We start from the raw sequence: 15,332 nt of genomic DNA, 5'->3' as shown, positions 1-15,332 counted from the left end.
GAGAGAGAAAGACATAGAGGGAGGGAAGGAGGGAGAGAGCAAAAAAGAGAGGAAGAAAGAAAGAAAGAGGGATGGAGAAAGAAGGGAAGAAAGAGAATGAGGGAGGGAGAAACAGAGCGAAAGGGAGGAAGAGAGAGATTTTTTTTGTCCAAACTTTTCTTTAGCCCACTTTTTGGCTCAAAATATTTTTTTTCTATTTTCCTACTCTAAAATCTAGGTGCGTCTTATCAGCAGGTGCGTCTTATAGAGCGAAAAATACGGTAAGTAAACTAGATTTGATCTCCATTTACAGGTGATCCTTGATTAACAATCATTCAGCATCTGAAACAATGCTGAACAAGTGCCACAGCATTCCCATAATCATGTGATTGTAATCTGGGACTTACTTTGTGCCAATCTGTGACCTTCTTTAACATCTTCCAACAAGAGGAGTCAGTTCATCCAAGAAAAATTGGATGAAATTATTCACATTATGTAAATTATGGTACTATTTGATTCTTTAAAAAAAGCATACCTGGTAGTCCAGGTAGTCCTGGGTACCCTGGAACTCCTTTTGGGCCCATAACACAGCTGGTCCCTAAAGACAAAGATATGAACTGAAAGAACAAAAATGCTAATGGTTCCTTAAAACCTAACAAATGAATTATGGCAAAGATTTTGTTAGATTAGAGCCCACATTGTCAGTTGAGTAGGCAAAACAATTTTACTCTTTTAATACAATTACTTTAGTGTTGCTTCTGAATTTTTAATTCAGAATTGTGTGCATAACATATTTTGTTAAATGGAATTTGTGAAATTAAAATGTATAAAAATAGTTTTGAAATAATATAATTGTCTCACAATTTTCTCATCACTTAGATTTCTTGTCCCATGGGAGAATTCACTTAAATAAAAGTTTCTAGTTCACTTTTGAATAATGTTCATTTTACCTGAATGAATTGAATCTGTCCTATTATCTCTAAGAAAGCGGTCCTGTGTTTGCCCACAATCTATAAAACAAAAGAAGCAAACAACAACAAAAAAAGAATGTCTGATTTGTTTAAGCCATTATCAGGCACAAAACTATAATATTCAATTAGACTATACCTGTGAATTCATTTATAAGAATTCAGTGGATCAATTATCTGATACAATTCATTCATAAGCAGGAAAAGCTGCCAAAGTATTCAAAATATAGGAGATAGACAAATGAAGCAACATTAGATCTATAAAAATTGTATGGCCAAAATCTTTATATTGCAAAACAGAAGGGACAATGCTACTTTATTAATCCTAATTCCAAAACAATTTCATCAAATAGTCCTGTTGCTAAGATTCAGTGATTTATTATTTTAGCATCCACCTCAGAGATTAATTTCCATTGAGTTCATTGAGATGGAAATTTCCTGTCAGCATTTCCATTGTTCACTTGCTTTAGATATCAAAATAATGCCCTTGGAAAAGCCTTTCTAAAAGCAGAATAAATGAAAGATCTAAGCAATATGTGCTGTTTTGAACTAAAAACTATCATCTATGTATCTATCTATGTATCTATCTATGAATCTATCTATGTATCTATCTATGAATCTATGTATCTATGTATCTATCTATCTATCTATCTATCTATCTATCTATCTATCTATCTATCTATCTATCTATCTATCTATGAATCTATCTATGAATCTATCTATGAATCTATCTATGTATCTATCTATCTATCTATCTATCTATCTATCTATCTATCTATCTATCTATCTATTAGTGTGTGTGTGTGCATGTGAAAGGGGGGATTTAAGTTCAGACAAAAGCTTATATGTTGAAATTAAAACACTTGTATATTTTGTTTCCTGAATTTGTCTGGCATGAGTTGAGTCAAGACTATATAATTAAATATGTCCAGAAAGTAATAGACATTTAGCAACCCAGTTCTAAGAACAACAGATAGTGCAGTTTCATTCCGGAGATAATGGTCTTGTTGGCCTTGTTGGCCTTTAAAGACCAGCTGCTTTGGCCATCAAAGTAAACTTTTTGCCAAGTATCTTCAATACTATCAAAGCTTATCTGCTCTTTCTAGTTGACCAAGACCCTGATATACAGTACCTTTCCAGATTGCCTGATTTTGTGCCAACATTTGTCTGATCCATCCTATTCTAATATAAATGTAGGTGGCTGCAACTGTAATCTGTATTACTGGTTGTTTATCATATGAAATTTTGTTGTATTTTACGTGTATTTTTTAGTTTTTTAATTATACGTTTATGTAATTTTGTTGCAGTGTTTTCTGGCCTAAAGACCATAATAAAGGTTTTAATGTGATTATAAAGCTTCAAAAAGCTCCACCAGGAATTTAACCCAATCTCCCCATACACTAGCCATTAGGTTAGTGCGCATAGCATTTAATCAGCCATTAGATTAGCAAACATTATATTTTTTTTAGTGCATAACAAAATACTTTGCTATTGATTTTAGTATTCTGTTACTGTGTTGTATAAAATGTATACAGTAGTTTTCTGCTGACTTTGTTTCTACTGCTTTTGGTTTGAGGAATAAGGAAAAAAATACAATGGCTGGAATATTGGAATTGTTTTTGACATATCATGATGGGCTGTCTGCTAAAACAAAGCAAGGCTATGGTATGCACTTGAAAGAATTTATTATTATTATTTTTAAACCTGTAGATAGATTTCTGCTGTGTTCATGTATATTGATATAAACCTCAAGGTGAATCTGTACAATCTCAGCTAAAAAGTTTATGAAAAGTATGACAGTCCATTTTCATTGATTAGATCTAACTTTGTACTGCTTTTCATCTTGTGATTTTCATGTCATATGCATTTTGTAACTAGCTCCCTTCTTCCTTTTTGTGATCTTATTCATCTCAGGTCTCCAGATTTCCAAATGTACTCAAACTATCTGGGGATTGCAAGAAAGTACCTATCTGAGCAGGAGCGCCTGGGGGGCCAGGAGGGCCTTGAAAGCCAAGGTTTCCATATGTACCAGGGTCACCCGTAGGACCAAGATATCCCTTTGGACCAGGCAAACCTATACCAGGCAATCCAGTTTCACCAGGAAAACCTTTTGAGCCTGGCTGGCCTGCATCACCAGGTTCTCCTTGTTCTCCTCTTACGCCATCACCCTGCAAAGAAATTTAAAATATTGAAAGCTTCCACCAGCTAAGCTATTTCAGCACTAAATCATTTTCCTAATTTTCTTAGCTACTTTTTTACTGGGTTAAATTTCTATAAACAGGTAACTCCTGTACCCGGCAATTACTTAAAGAATATATATTTTCATATTTTCAATTGAATGGTTTCAGTGAGGAAATGTGAATAACAAAGGAAAAACTCCAAGCAATAAGAACTGCTAATTGTTTGATGGATGAATAAAATAACTTAGAAAGCAATTGGACTTCCAGTTTCTCCTTCAGCAACATTGGAAGCTGGGACCATGAGTTCTGCAGCGGGCTCTGAGCACTTCACATCTGAGGGCCCTGGATTGGGACCTAAGCCCCTCTGGAGAGGGGACAAAGCAAAGGGGGACCACCAGGAAGGTAGAGGGGAACTAGAAAGCCCCTAGCCGAGGACATGGAGCAACAGCAGCAAACATGGCTGCTACAAAACTGAAGAAAGATCAGAAATACCAAGACTGAGCAGGAGGGAAAAGTAAGTGGTTTGCAAACTGGGCTAAACAGAATTGTTGCTTTTTAAGAATCACCCCAAAAATACAAGGGGGAAAAATATGGAAGCTAAATGTTAGCGGTGGGACACATATAGTAAAAACTCGAAGAAAACATCTGGGAACTAAAAGGAAAAAAAGTTTTGTTGGAAGTGTTAAAAGAAGATGTACTTTGTTTTAAAGAAAAAATATTGACATTCAAACTGGAAGTTGTCTCTACCTTATAACTAAATTGATTATCCAATACCTATCCACATACTGGAATTAATGAAATTGAGAGTGCAGAAAACAAAGGGGAATAATACTGACATGAAGCATGAGCATCATTTTAAAGAAAGAAAGAAGGGTTCAACACTCAGAACTTTTGTTTTTGCGGGATAAATAAAGTGGAATAAACCAAAAGAAGGAAAAGAGGTGGTAAAGCTCCTGTTTTTTCCTTTGAATTTTGGTTGGATTGTAAAAAATGATAATAAGTGAAAACAGAAATATGGAATGGATAAATCAGGATATTAAAGATATTGTAAAAGAACAGTGTATGGAAATGAAAGAAATACTTGAAGATATGGACTGCATAGAACTAAAACTGGACAATATAATACAAAGAATAACAAGTACAGACCATATAAATGAGGAAAATATGGAGGATTCTAGAAGAATGGAAGAAACAAAGGAACCAGGGGGAAAAAAGCCAACAAGAAAGAAAATACAATAAAGAGATGATGGAAACACCGTGGGTGAAAAAGGGATTACAGCAGAAGGGGAAGATAACAGATGGCAGGGAAAAGATAAGGGAGAAAAACAAAACAGAAAGGGAAAAGAAGATAAAGTTAGAAAAGATGAAAGCAAAATAAAATAACAAAAGGGGGGAAAGAAAGAAGAGAATGATAGAGAGCATGGCAAAAAATGGATTTAAGAATAGAAATGAGAAAATTGAAAGAAATTTGGAGAGGCAACCAAAAAAGAGGTAAAAGATAAGGGATAAAAAGGGGTAAAAGATAAGGGATAAAAAAGGGGTAAAAGATAAGGGATAAAAAAGAATAAGAATTTGTATGTTAAATTAGTAGAATAATTTTGAATACAGGTAATTTTTTTTATTGTGGTGATAAGAAATAAATAATAATAATAATAATAATAATAATAATATTTTTGAATATAAGATATGAATATAGAAGAACTACAATGTAGAAAAAAGAACTATTAAATATATGTATGAATTAGTATGTAGAAATGAAATTATAAAATAACAAGAAAATATGAAAATTGAAATTTGGTAATTTTGAAACATGTTTTGTATGGGATACAAAAGACAAACATTAGTTTTGAAATGATTGTTAGAAATGTGATAAAGTGGTAGAACTGTTAAGAAGATAAAATTAGCTTGTATTAAAGAGTAAGAATAATATGGAAAACATTATTATTATTGTTTAGAAAAGAAGTGAAGTAAATTACATTAATATTAGAGATGTATGTATACTAGAAATGTACAAGGTGGGAAAAGACCATATCTTTGATTGTTGAAATAGAAGGAGAAGAGTAGGAAAAAGGGGAAAGAAAAGAGAATTAAAATAGAGATAAAATAAGAGGGGGAAAAGACAATGATAGATATTAAGATGAACAGAAATGTGAGAGATGTATTAAAAATGAAATGATAATGAATTGTAACTATTTAAAAAAATTGTTAAGACTATTGTATGGATATATGAAACTCAGAAAGCAAATGCTCATGACATGAGATGAGATGTAGAAAGACTAAAAATAAATAAAACTTATTGAAAGAAAAAAGCAGTAGTAAAATTATTGTTAGTAGAATATTTATTGCAAGTAACTTGATTGTATAGCATTTTTCAACTACAGTGGTACCTCTACTTAAGAACTTAATTCGTTCCGTGACCAGGTTCTTAAGTAGAAAAGTTTGTAAGTAGAAGCAATTTTTCCCATAGGAATCAATATAAAAGCAAATAATGTGTGTGAACCCATTAGGAAAGAAATAAAAACTTGGAATTTGGGTGGGGGAGGAGGAGGAGGAGGAAGAAGAGGAGGACAGTCGCTGGCGAAGGAAGAAGGTGAGGTGAGGTGAATCAAAAAAATCCAAAACTTTAAGGCTTAAAAAAAAAGATAGGGACTCTGAGGTGGCGAGGAAGAGCACACACCTCCCATATACCCGGTGCGAGGCTGCCCCCCATACACTGCGCCAGAAAGAGAAACCCAGGGGGAATGGCAGGAAACTGGCCAGGCCGGGCTCAGGTTCTTAAGTAGAAATGGTTCTTAATAAGAGGCAAAAAAATTTTGAACACCTGGTTCTTATCTAGAAATGTTCTTAAGTAGAGGCGTTCTTAAGTAGAAGTACCACTGTATATTGAAACCATAAAATGTCCAAATTGTCACATTCACACTGAATGAATCTATTAGTCACTGTTGGTGTCAAGGCCCCCAAGTAATATGTCCCAACAAATAAAATCCAAGGCATCCACCTTCCTTTTCAAATCCATTTATTAGGAACACATTAAATTAGCAAGCACTTGGTGTAATTCCAAATCTGAACTGGATCTGGAATTACACCCAATGAAATCAAACGTTTGAAACTTCCCCCGAGTCACAATCACCAATCAACTCTCAGTCCAACAGGTTAGTGATACCAAGCTCCACCTGTGGCCAGTTGCAGGCATTGTATCTCTTCCCACAGGAAAGGAATGCTAATTAGACAAAACATTTCCCCTTTTAAATCGCCCTGTCAACAGTTAGAAAGTGGCAAACCTGATATATTTGCTAAATTCAGTTACTACAAACCTAAAACCTAATAGAAAGAGATTATAAAGGCTACAATAAAATTTGGCTACATGTATGTCAACTTCAGAGTTGACAGTTGGATAATTTTAAAAATTTGCATGTTGTGAATGTTGTGCCTGGTCCACATCCCGCACAGCTGATCATGGATTTCAAACATCTAGAGATGGATGCATATTGGTATCCTACACCAGTGTTCTTGGCATCAAGGTCTAAGAGTGAAGAGGATGAGGAGTTAGAGAGGGAAAGCCAACCAGAGATTATGATACCCCGAGAAGTGTTATCGAGTGACTCAGGAGATGACGACAAACCACTTATAGATGCAAGAGTACGCAGGACTATGTCCAGACAGAATTATTTGAGAAGGAAGAGACTCCGAGTCTTCGGAGAGGGGCGGCATACAAGTCTAATAAATTATTATTATTATTATTATTATTATTATTATTATTATTATTATTATTGGGTGTGAATAGTTCTATGGAACACTTGCACGCCTTGTGCCTATGTAAGGGATAGTCTCATGAGAAATCAGTATGCCAAACAACGTTCTAACAATGGCCGAGTATGAGTTCTGTGGTTTAAAAGGCACTTCTTCCTCAAGACAGTTTAAAATCATGCAATCTGTTTCTTCAGAGAGATTATAGAGATGTGTGAGTGAATTGATTGAAAGAATCATTTCAAAGAGACTTTTCTAATGAGCTCTTGGATTCCAGCCAAAGACTGTTCTTATCTGAGAGTTATTAGTCTGGGAGCACTATCAGGATGGACTAAATATCACTTTGACTTTTAACTATTTTATACCTTGATGTTTTTAAAGCAATATATCTCAATGCTATACTGTCCGTTGTGTGTGCGTGAGCTTTAATTCTTGCCAGTGGCATGTCCAGACAGAACAATGAATAAGGCTGGCTGTTCCAATTTTTAGAACAAAATTATATTCCAATTGAAGCTTCCTAGTTGTCCTAAGGATAATTAAAAATTTCTGCCTGATTTCAAACTTCCCATCCAGGAATGCTACAGCTTCTAAAGCATCTAAAAACTATGAAAACAGTAAAAGGAATCAATCAAGAGTTGACCAGACTAGCTCAGGATTAATATTAAACCCCCAAGAATCACTGTCTTTGCCCTGCCAAGATTCAATTTCAGATTAGTGGCCTGCCTTGTCCATTAAGGAGTTTAAGGAGCAACTCAGCATCTTCAGGACTTGACCTGATTTCAGCCATTAGAAGAAATTAAGTGGAAGGAAGGCCATCAACGTGTTAAATCTCCCATTAGGATCCTGAGGATTAAGGTTGAACACCTGACTTACCCGAAGACCAGGAGACCCTGGTAAACCATCTATGCCATTCCTGCCTGGTAAACCATCTTCTCCTTGACTTCCAGGAAATCCTGGAGCTCCTAGGTCTCCTTTGGCACCTTGAAAACATGGTTTTTTTGGAGATATAGCAAAATAAATCAATATATACATACAGTGGTATATTTTATATTTTTAAAACATATCTGTTTGTTACCTTTTGTGGTAATATATTGGGAATCTCCTTTTATTCCCTTTGGTCCAGTTGGTCCAAGTGTACCAGGATATCCCTTTTGATGGATGTTAAGAAAGTTTAATTAATCACTCTAAAAACATATTGCAAAAGTGTAAGAAAACGATTGTGTTACTTTTTGTGATAACAAAATGCACTGAATGTTCAGAACAAAAAGAAAAAGAAGTCATATAATTTCTCCCAATTAAAGCAGGCTTGTATCTCTGTTTCAGAGAAAGGATTTCAAAAGAGTACTAAATTTGTGCAAAGTTTATAATAGGCTGAATGCCGAGAACATGATAAATTAGATTAGCTTCACAACTGAATCTTGTATTTCCATTTTTTTCTCATAAAAAGATTTGTGGCACATTTTATGTAAATCCAAAGAATTAATGAAACTTCTACAGGAAGGTCCTTTCAAGTGGAAGATCTACGTATGGAACCCCATTGCTGCAAAGAATGTCAGTCCATATATGAAGAACCTCATTTTTGAAAATATTTATGGCATAAATATACTAGACATAATAAATTGGGGAAATATTATATTTTGTTCTCTAAAAAATACAATATTCCATTACAAAAATATCATACCTTTCCACCAGGAAAACCTGGAAGTCCATGGAAGCCTTGATCTCCTAATTCTCCTTTCTCCCCAGCATTTCCTATTGGACCTGGAAATCCTGGAGGACCAGGTTGTCCTGCAGGACCCCTTCTTCCTTCAATATGTTTCTCACACTTGCAATCTCCTCTATCACCTATAAATATACATGTGTGTTTGTATTTGTGTGTGCATAGTATTGAAACGTTTACTTGCAAGCATGGGTTTAGCAAAATTCAATAAAATTACAGCTATCAATACATATACAATACATCCCTTCATAGAGACAGATATTGCGGGTCAGTTATACCTAATTCAATGCAAATCAAACTAGGTAAGAAAATGGTACAAAAACATCTATCCATGGAAGATTAGGTGCAGCCAGCTCTGCACAGATGACTCCGTATGGCTGGATGGACATGGCCAGGTGGATGTAGTTGCTTGGATGTGGCTGGGTGGGTGTGGCCAAATTAGGCGCAGAACAGGTCTGAACGTAGAACCAACTCAACACTCCAGCAGAAGAAAAATCAGCTGGAGCTGTCCTGGCAATGGGAAGCAGGGAAGCAGCATAATTTGAAAGGCAAGGCTGTACATTTACCCACCCCCCAATACAGTTGCAGAAATGCTCTGGGGGTTTTTCTCCTTTATGAGGAGAAGTCCCTGCAAAATTTGAAAGAGAAGGAAGGGAAAAGCTGGATGGAATTTGTTATGTCTTGTAAGGCTGTCTTAAAAGCTGATCGTTGATTAGTTAAGGTGTGGCAAGTCAAATAGACTTGCCGCCAAAAACAAATAACTGTCAAAAGGTTTTCCCACACTTTTGCAAGGTATAAATAGACGCGGCTTGTGCCGCTGTTCTCTGTTGGAGACTGTGAACTGAGCTGAACACTTCTGATCATTCTCTGCAAATAAAAGAGCTGTTATTAACCCATGGTGTCCTCCATGGCACAGGCACTGGCCTTATTCAACCCCGATCAATATACTTGGACAGCCTACATGTCCAAATTCAGAATATTTCTCCAAGCAAGCAACCTCCAAGACGCATCCGATGACAGGAAGTGTGCTATTTTCCTGAACTATTGTGGCCCCGCGATCTACAGCCTCTCAGCCACACTAGTCGACCCTGACTCTGTGGAGACTGTCACCTGGTCGGTCCTCCAAGAGAAGCTGGCTACCCATTTCCAGCCCACCACCCCTGGCCACGTCAGCCGGAACCAATTCGCACACATGCGGCAGGCTGATGGGAAATCCATCAACGACTTCGCAACACGACTTCGAGCCCTTCTATCAAAATGCAAGTTCAAAGACCCGGAGGACCGCCTCACCGATTGCCTCGTCTTTGGCATGAGCAACATAACCTTACAGAAGAAATATCTCATAGACAAGGACGCCACACTCCAAGACATCCTAAAAGCTGCCAAAGCCGCAGAAATCTTGGACGCCTCCGTCTCCAAAATAAAACGAGTGACCTCCTCCATCAACCACCTTCCAGATGACACCAAAAGCCACTTGGACTCCCTTGACGAAAGACAACTCGACCCTCCCACCGAGGACGACTCCTGTCTTCAGATTCAATGATTTTTTTGTCTACTGCAACAGCAACCACTCCAGAGCGCGATGCCCCTTCAGAGATTCTTATTGCCGCCGCTGCCAAAAGAAAGGACACATCGCCGAAGCCAGCCGAGCAGCCCTCTCCGGAGATTTTCCTCAACCCAACACGTGACCAACGATGACGTCTCCAAGCGCCAAACATTCCTTCAACCGCGCCAACTTCAAACCAGCCGCAGGACCCAGAACTGTCAACGGCAGAGGTAACCCATCCATTAACATTAACTATAACTCTTCATTGACGCAAGGCAAACTTTTTACCTCTTTGTTTATTAACAGTAAGCCTTGCAAAATGGAAATAGACACTGGATCCAAATACTTAATTATGCCTTGGCATAAATTTCAGCTTTACATGCCACATATTCAAAAGGTGCACTTGCGCCCTTGGACTTCCGGATTGTCTGATTTTCAAGGGAAATGTATTCCTGTTGTGGATTGTTTTGATGTACCAATATCTTGTAAAGGGTTTCAAGGGAATTTGCCCCTTATTCTGGTTGACGGCCCCAAGCACGCCTTGCTTGGCTTAGAGTGGTTTAACCCACTGGGCATCAGCGTCACGGGCATACACGCCCTCGATGTCCCACGCCCGTCCCCTCTCTCGCTAGAAAAAGAATTCCCCGAGGTTTTTGAGCCCGGTCTTGGCACCTACAAAGGGACGCCTATCTCCTTTAACCTCGACCCATCGGTCACCCCTATCCGCCTTAAGCCCTGCCGCATCCCTCTCCCCTTGTTACCTAAAGTGGATGAGCAGATCGATAAATTAATCGCCATGGCAATTCTTGTCCCCACCGATCATGCCAAATGGAAGACCCCTATTGTCCTCCCTCTTAAACCCGATGGCTCTGTCCACATATGTGCAGACTATAAAGCTACCAATTGTTTAAAAATAAACAAACAGAATTAAGTGTATTAAGGGATTGTATACTATGGAGGGACCGTGTTGTAATTCCCCAAACAATTAAAAAAAGAGCTCTGAAACTCTTGCACCAACGCCACCCGGGCATGGTAAAAATGAAAACCCTGGCCAGAAGTCACTTATGGTGGCCAGGCTTAGATAAAGACATTCAATCCTGGTTGGCTACTTGCTACCCTTGCCAGCAAACGCGCCCAGATCCACCGAGAACCAAGCCAGCCGAATGGGAGACTCCAAGGGGGCCATGGTCCAGACTTCATATTGATTTTGCAGGGCCCATAGATGGACAATCCTTTCTCATCGTCGTAGACACCTACTCAAAGTGGCTGGAAGTCGTTCGCATGACCACCACTACAACAGCAGCCACAATTAAACCTCTAAGGTACCTCTTTGCAACTCACGGCATCTCTGACGTCTTGGTTTCCGATAATGGCCCGCAACTAACCACCTGCCAAATGGAACTATTTTTAGCTGGGCTAGGAATCAGGCATGCTCTAATTTCTCCTCACTTTCCGGCTGCTAATGGCCTTGCGGAACATATGGTGAGGGTAACCAAGGAGGCTCTCAGCTGCTCTGCCCCTGGGGACTGGCAAGAACGGCTGGACGAATTCCTCCTGGCCCAATACATAACTCCATCCGCAACTACCAACAAAAGTCCAGCAGAGCTCCTCATGGGAAGGAGACTCCGCTCTCAACTGGACCGGGTACACCCTGAATATTCTATAGAAAAAGACAAACCTCAACTTGTTCCAGAAAGACATTTTAACCCAGGCGACTCAATTTTCTCCAAAGACTTTGACTCTTACTTACACTGGAGAGAAGGGCAAATCGAAGAACGGACTGGCCCAAAGTCTTGTTTAATAAAGCTAACCGATGGCAGAGTGTGGCGGAGACACATAGACCAAATAAGAAAGCGAGTCGTACAAAGCAATCCCTCTAACGCCAATACTCTGCCTTTTCCAGATCTCAACCAATCTACAAATGAAGAAAATCAACCATCGTACTCACCGAATCCTCTTCAGGCTTCCCGTGATGGCTGCCCTGGACCCCTGGAGGCCGGCAATGGTAAGGCTGCATCGACGCCCACAGACCAAGAAAACCTTAACCAGGGCGGAGCAGCACAAGAGCCAGCCTCACAGGAGGACAGCTCTCCAGCAACTGATCTGCGCAGGTCTCAAAGACCATCCAAACCTCCAATCAAATTACAGGACTACGTAACATGGTTAAATGATTGACAGATATTGGCCACTATATAAGGGGAGGGGTGTTATGTCTTGTTAGGCTGTTTTAAAAGGTGATTGTTGATTGGTTAAGGCATGGCAAGTCAAATAGACTTGCCGCCAAAAACAAATAACTGTCAAAAGGTTTTCCTGCACTTTTGCAAGGTATAAAATAGACGTGGCTTGTGCCACTGTTCTCTGTTGGAGACTGTGAACTGAGCTGAACACTTCTGATCATTCTCTGCAAATAAAAGAGCTGTTATTAACCTGTGGTCTCCAGTCTCCTGATTTAACAGAATCCCCTCCCCCCACTTGCAGAAACACTCCCCTGCAACCTCTTTCTTTGCTTCAGAGATCTTTTAAGGCAGAAGTGGACTTCTTCCTGCAAACTTTTTCCTCCATGGTTCCATGTGCAGAAGCAATGTCCTCCACCTTCTGCTTTTTTAGGCGGGGACACTGGACAAGGAAACACCAACACTTGGATTTCTATTTTGGCATGCTGCACACACACAAACACACACATACACACATGTACAAACACACATACACACCATTCCAACCTTGGAGAGTTTTATCTACACCTTATCTGGCAAGCTGCCAATCATGCCTGGGCTTGGGGAGAAGGACCTCTCCTTCCTCTGTGGAATATGGTTGTGTGCGCGCACACACACACGCACATTTTGCTTCCCATACGTTGAGGAGATGAGGAGCTTATGGGGCATAGAATTATCCCCATGTTGAGTTTGACAGTGTAACTTGTTCTATGCTGACCCAGTCATGCTGAGTCAGTGGGGTCGAGCTGGCTCCACCTAACCAGCCATGTCCATCCAGCATGCCTACCTGGCTGTATCAAGTCAGCTGTGATGAGTAAGTAGCATCAAGCCGGCCATGCTGAGCCAACTACACCCACCCAGCCATGCTCACTGTGAGTCATGAACACTGGGGTACCTCAAGATTTTTTTTCTCCAGCTCAATACTTGAGCTCAGTTCTGGATTAGAAACATTTTACATAAATAATAAACTAACCCATCTATCCCAAAAGGAAAGGAAAGAATAAAAATGACTAAATAGTTAAAAACAGATCCGGAAGATGAAACTCAAATATTTTGGCCACCTAATGAGAAAGAAGGATTCACTGGAGATGAGTTTAATGCTGGGAACAATTGAGGGCAAAAGAAGAAGAGGACGACAGAGAATGAGGTGGTTGATTGGAGTCACTGAAGCAATCGGCATGAGCTTAAATGGATGGTAGAGGACAGGAAAGCCTGGAGGAATGTTGTCCATGGGGTTGTGACGGGTTGGACACGGCTTCGCAACTGACAACAATAGTTAAAAGAGTTAATAGATAAGACTGAGATTAAAAAAAAACACTTTTAAGGTAAGGTTTCTTGTAAGAGAAATTGTGAAAAGTAGAGAAGTAAACAGGAAGAGAAGCACTTTAGACTATATCCCATTATACAATGCACATGAAGTATGTTCTCTGCATGAAAATCTATGGTGACAATAAATCAATATACTTCAGTATTTTAAACTTTACCTTTCAGCCCGTTTTGTCCTCGTGGACCTGGATAACCTTGCTGGCCAGCAGGACCTTGAAGTCCTGGATATCCCTTCAGCCCAACGGAATAAGCTGTAGAATGGGAAGATTGGAATGGCTGAGGGAGACTGACATGGTTATGTAGTTCTGTACCAGGATTAATGGATTAGGTTGTCTGTGCTAAGACTTAAGAAAAAGTCTAAAATCAAGATGCATGAGATAACATTGATTTTAGTTATTGGGAGATTTACATCCTTCTTTCTTAGGATCAGCTAAAAATATTCATATATGAGCACTATTGTTTCCCCCATTTCTTTCAAACATCAGGCAGCAGTAGTATTGGTTTCATTTACTTAAACAGGTGAAAACCAAGTCATTCTAACATGCTGTTAAACTGTAATGTTGTTCGTTTGGTTTGACTTAGTATATTATGTGAACTCACTGCTGTAATTTATAAACTATGGTTGATAGTATACACAATTATTTGAAAGTAGCCTAGCATTGGTGATTCAATACATTCTCATTAAACAAATGTTATATTAGTACAATAGGGAAGAAGCTTTTTATGACTTTCATTTGCATGGCATACTAAGCCAAGTTGTAGTTTGGTTAACACTGTTATCCAACCTGCACTTTTAATCAGATTGTGATTAAAGAGGAACAGGTTAACTACAAATTCTTACCAATGTTGAAACTTAGCTTAGCTTATTTTAACTTAAGACATGGTGTATCACCAGGAGCCAAACAATGTCTATCTTATACATGCATACTGTCTGTCTGTCTTTCTATCTGTCTCTCTGTCTCTCTCTGTATGACAATAGATTTTAAATAAAAGAATTATCCCAATGAAGGAGTAGTAGAAGAGAATGATAGAAAAGAAAAAGAGAGGAAAGTTTGATAAAATAAAATTCTTGATAATAATAGGTTATTGTGGTCTTAATTAAATGAGAGTAAGATATAAAGTACGTCATTGTTTCACAAATAAACAGCTGTTTTAGTATTTGTTTTTATTTACCTGAATTTTAAAATTTCCCTTGGTTGTTCAATTTCAAAATGCCTGATTAAGGAAATTTATCAAAGTATTTTCTTCTAAATATTTAAAAATCAGTATATAAATTTCTTTTCCATTTACCTGGACTTCCGGGCGGGCCAGGTGGGCCAGGGAAGCCAGGTGTTCCTGGTTCACCATCTAAACCAGGAGGACCAGGTTGAATAGCTGGGAAGCCAGGATCACCAATAAAACCTTTGGGGCCCATTTCTCCAGGAAAACCTCTTCCCACAGAAATATCTGGAATGGGGAAGAAAGTGGCTCTTATGACTTTGAGAAGACCATAGATGAAAATAATACAAATGAAAAATAAACCAGTACAGAATTATTATACTATTCAAATGAACAAAAGAATGAATTATCATATTTACAATAAGAAAAAGAAAACAAAATAGAATAAAATAAAAACACAGGCCCAGATCACCGTTAAATCTGCTGAAACAGAAT

At 38.5% G+C, this 15,332-nt stretch overlaps 1 protein-coding gene and 1 long non-coding RNA gene across 4 annotated transcripts in view; one reads left to right on the top strand and one right to left on the bottom strand.

Annotated features, from left to right (window-relative positions):
* Positions 1 to 15,332, bottom strand: part of COL4A2 (collagen type IV alpha 2 chain) — a 206,614-nt gene that overhangs the window by 53,385 nt on the left and 137,897 nt on the right. For all 3 annotated transcript variants that reach the window (XM_070732373.1, XM_070732371.1, XM_070732372.1), the window contains 8 exons: positions 14,970 to 15,125; positions 13,838 to 13,930; positions 8,556 to 8,719; positions 7,950 to 8,022; positions 7,748 to 7,854; positions 2,914 to 3,115; positions 930 to 989; positions 515 to 577 (listed from right to left, as the gene is read on the bottom strand). In XM_070732373.1, coding sequence (XP_070588474.1) covers positions 515 to 577; positions 930 to 989; positions 2,914 to 3,115; positions 7,748 to 7,854; positions 7,950 to 8,022; positions 8,556 to 8,719; positions 13,838 to 13,930; positions 14,970 to 15,125 — 918 coding nt within the window. The remainder of the gene's footprint in view (positions 1 to 514; positions 578 to 929; positions 990 to 2,913; positions 3,116 to 7,747; positions 7,855 to 7,949; positions 8,023 to 8,555; positions 8,720 to 13,837; positions 13,931 to 14,969; positions 15,126 to 15,332) is intronic.
* Positions 2,524 to 4,458, top strand: LOC139156577 (uncharacterized). The gene is made up of 2 exons (XR_011557337.1): positions 2,524 to 2,612; positions 2,862 to 4,458. It is a non-coding gene; the product is annotated as an uncharacterized lncRNA (long non-coding RNA).

Source organism: Erythrolamprus reginae, chromosome 1 (assembly GCF_031021105.1).
Source record: "Erythrolamprus reginae isolate rEryReg1 chromosome 1, rEryReg1.hap1, whole genome shotgun sequence".
Classification (NCBI taxonomy): domain Eukaryota; kingdom Metazoa; phylum Chordata; class Lepidosauria; order Squamata; family Dipsadidae; genus Erythrolamprus; species Erythrolamprus reginae.
Note: the sequence above shows the minus strand (reverse complement) of the source record. Positions and strands in the feature narration are given on the sequence as shown.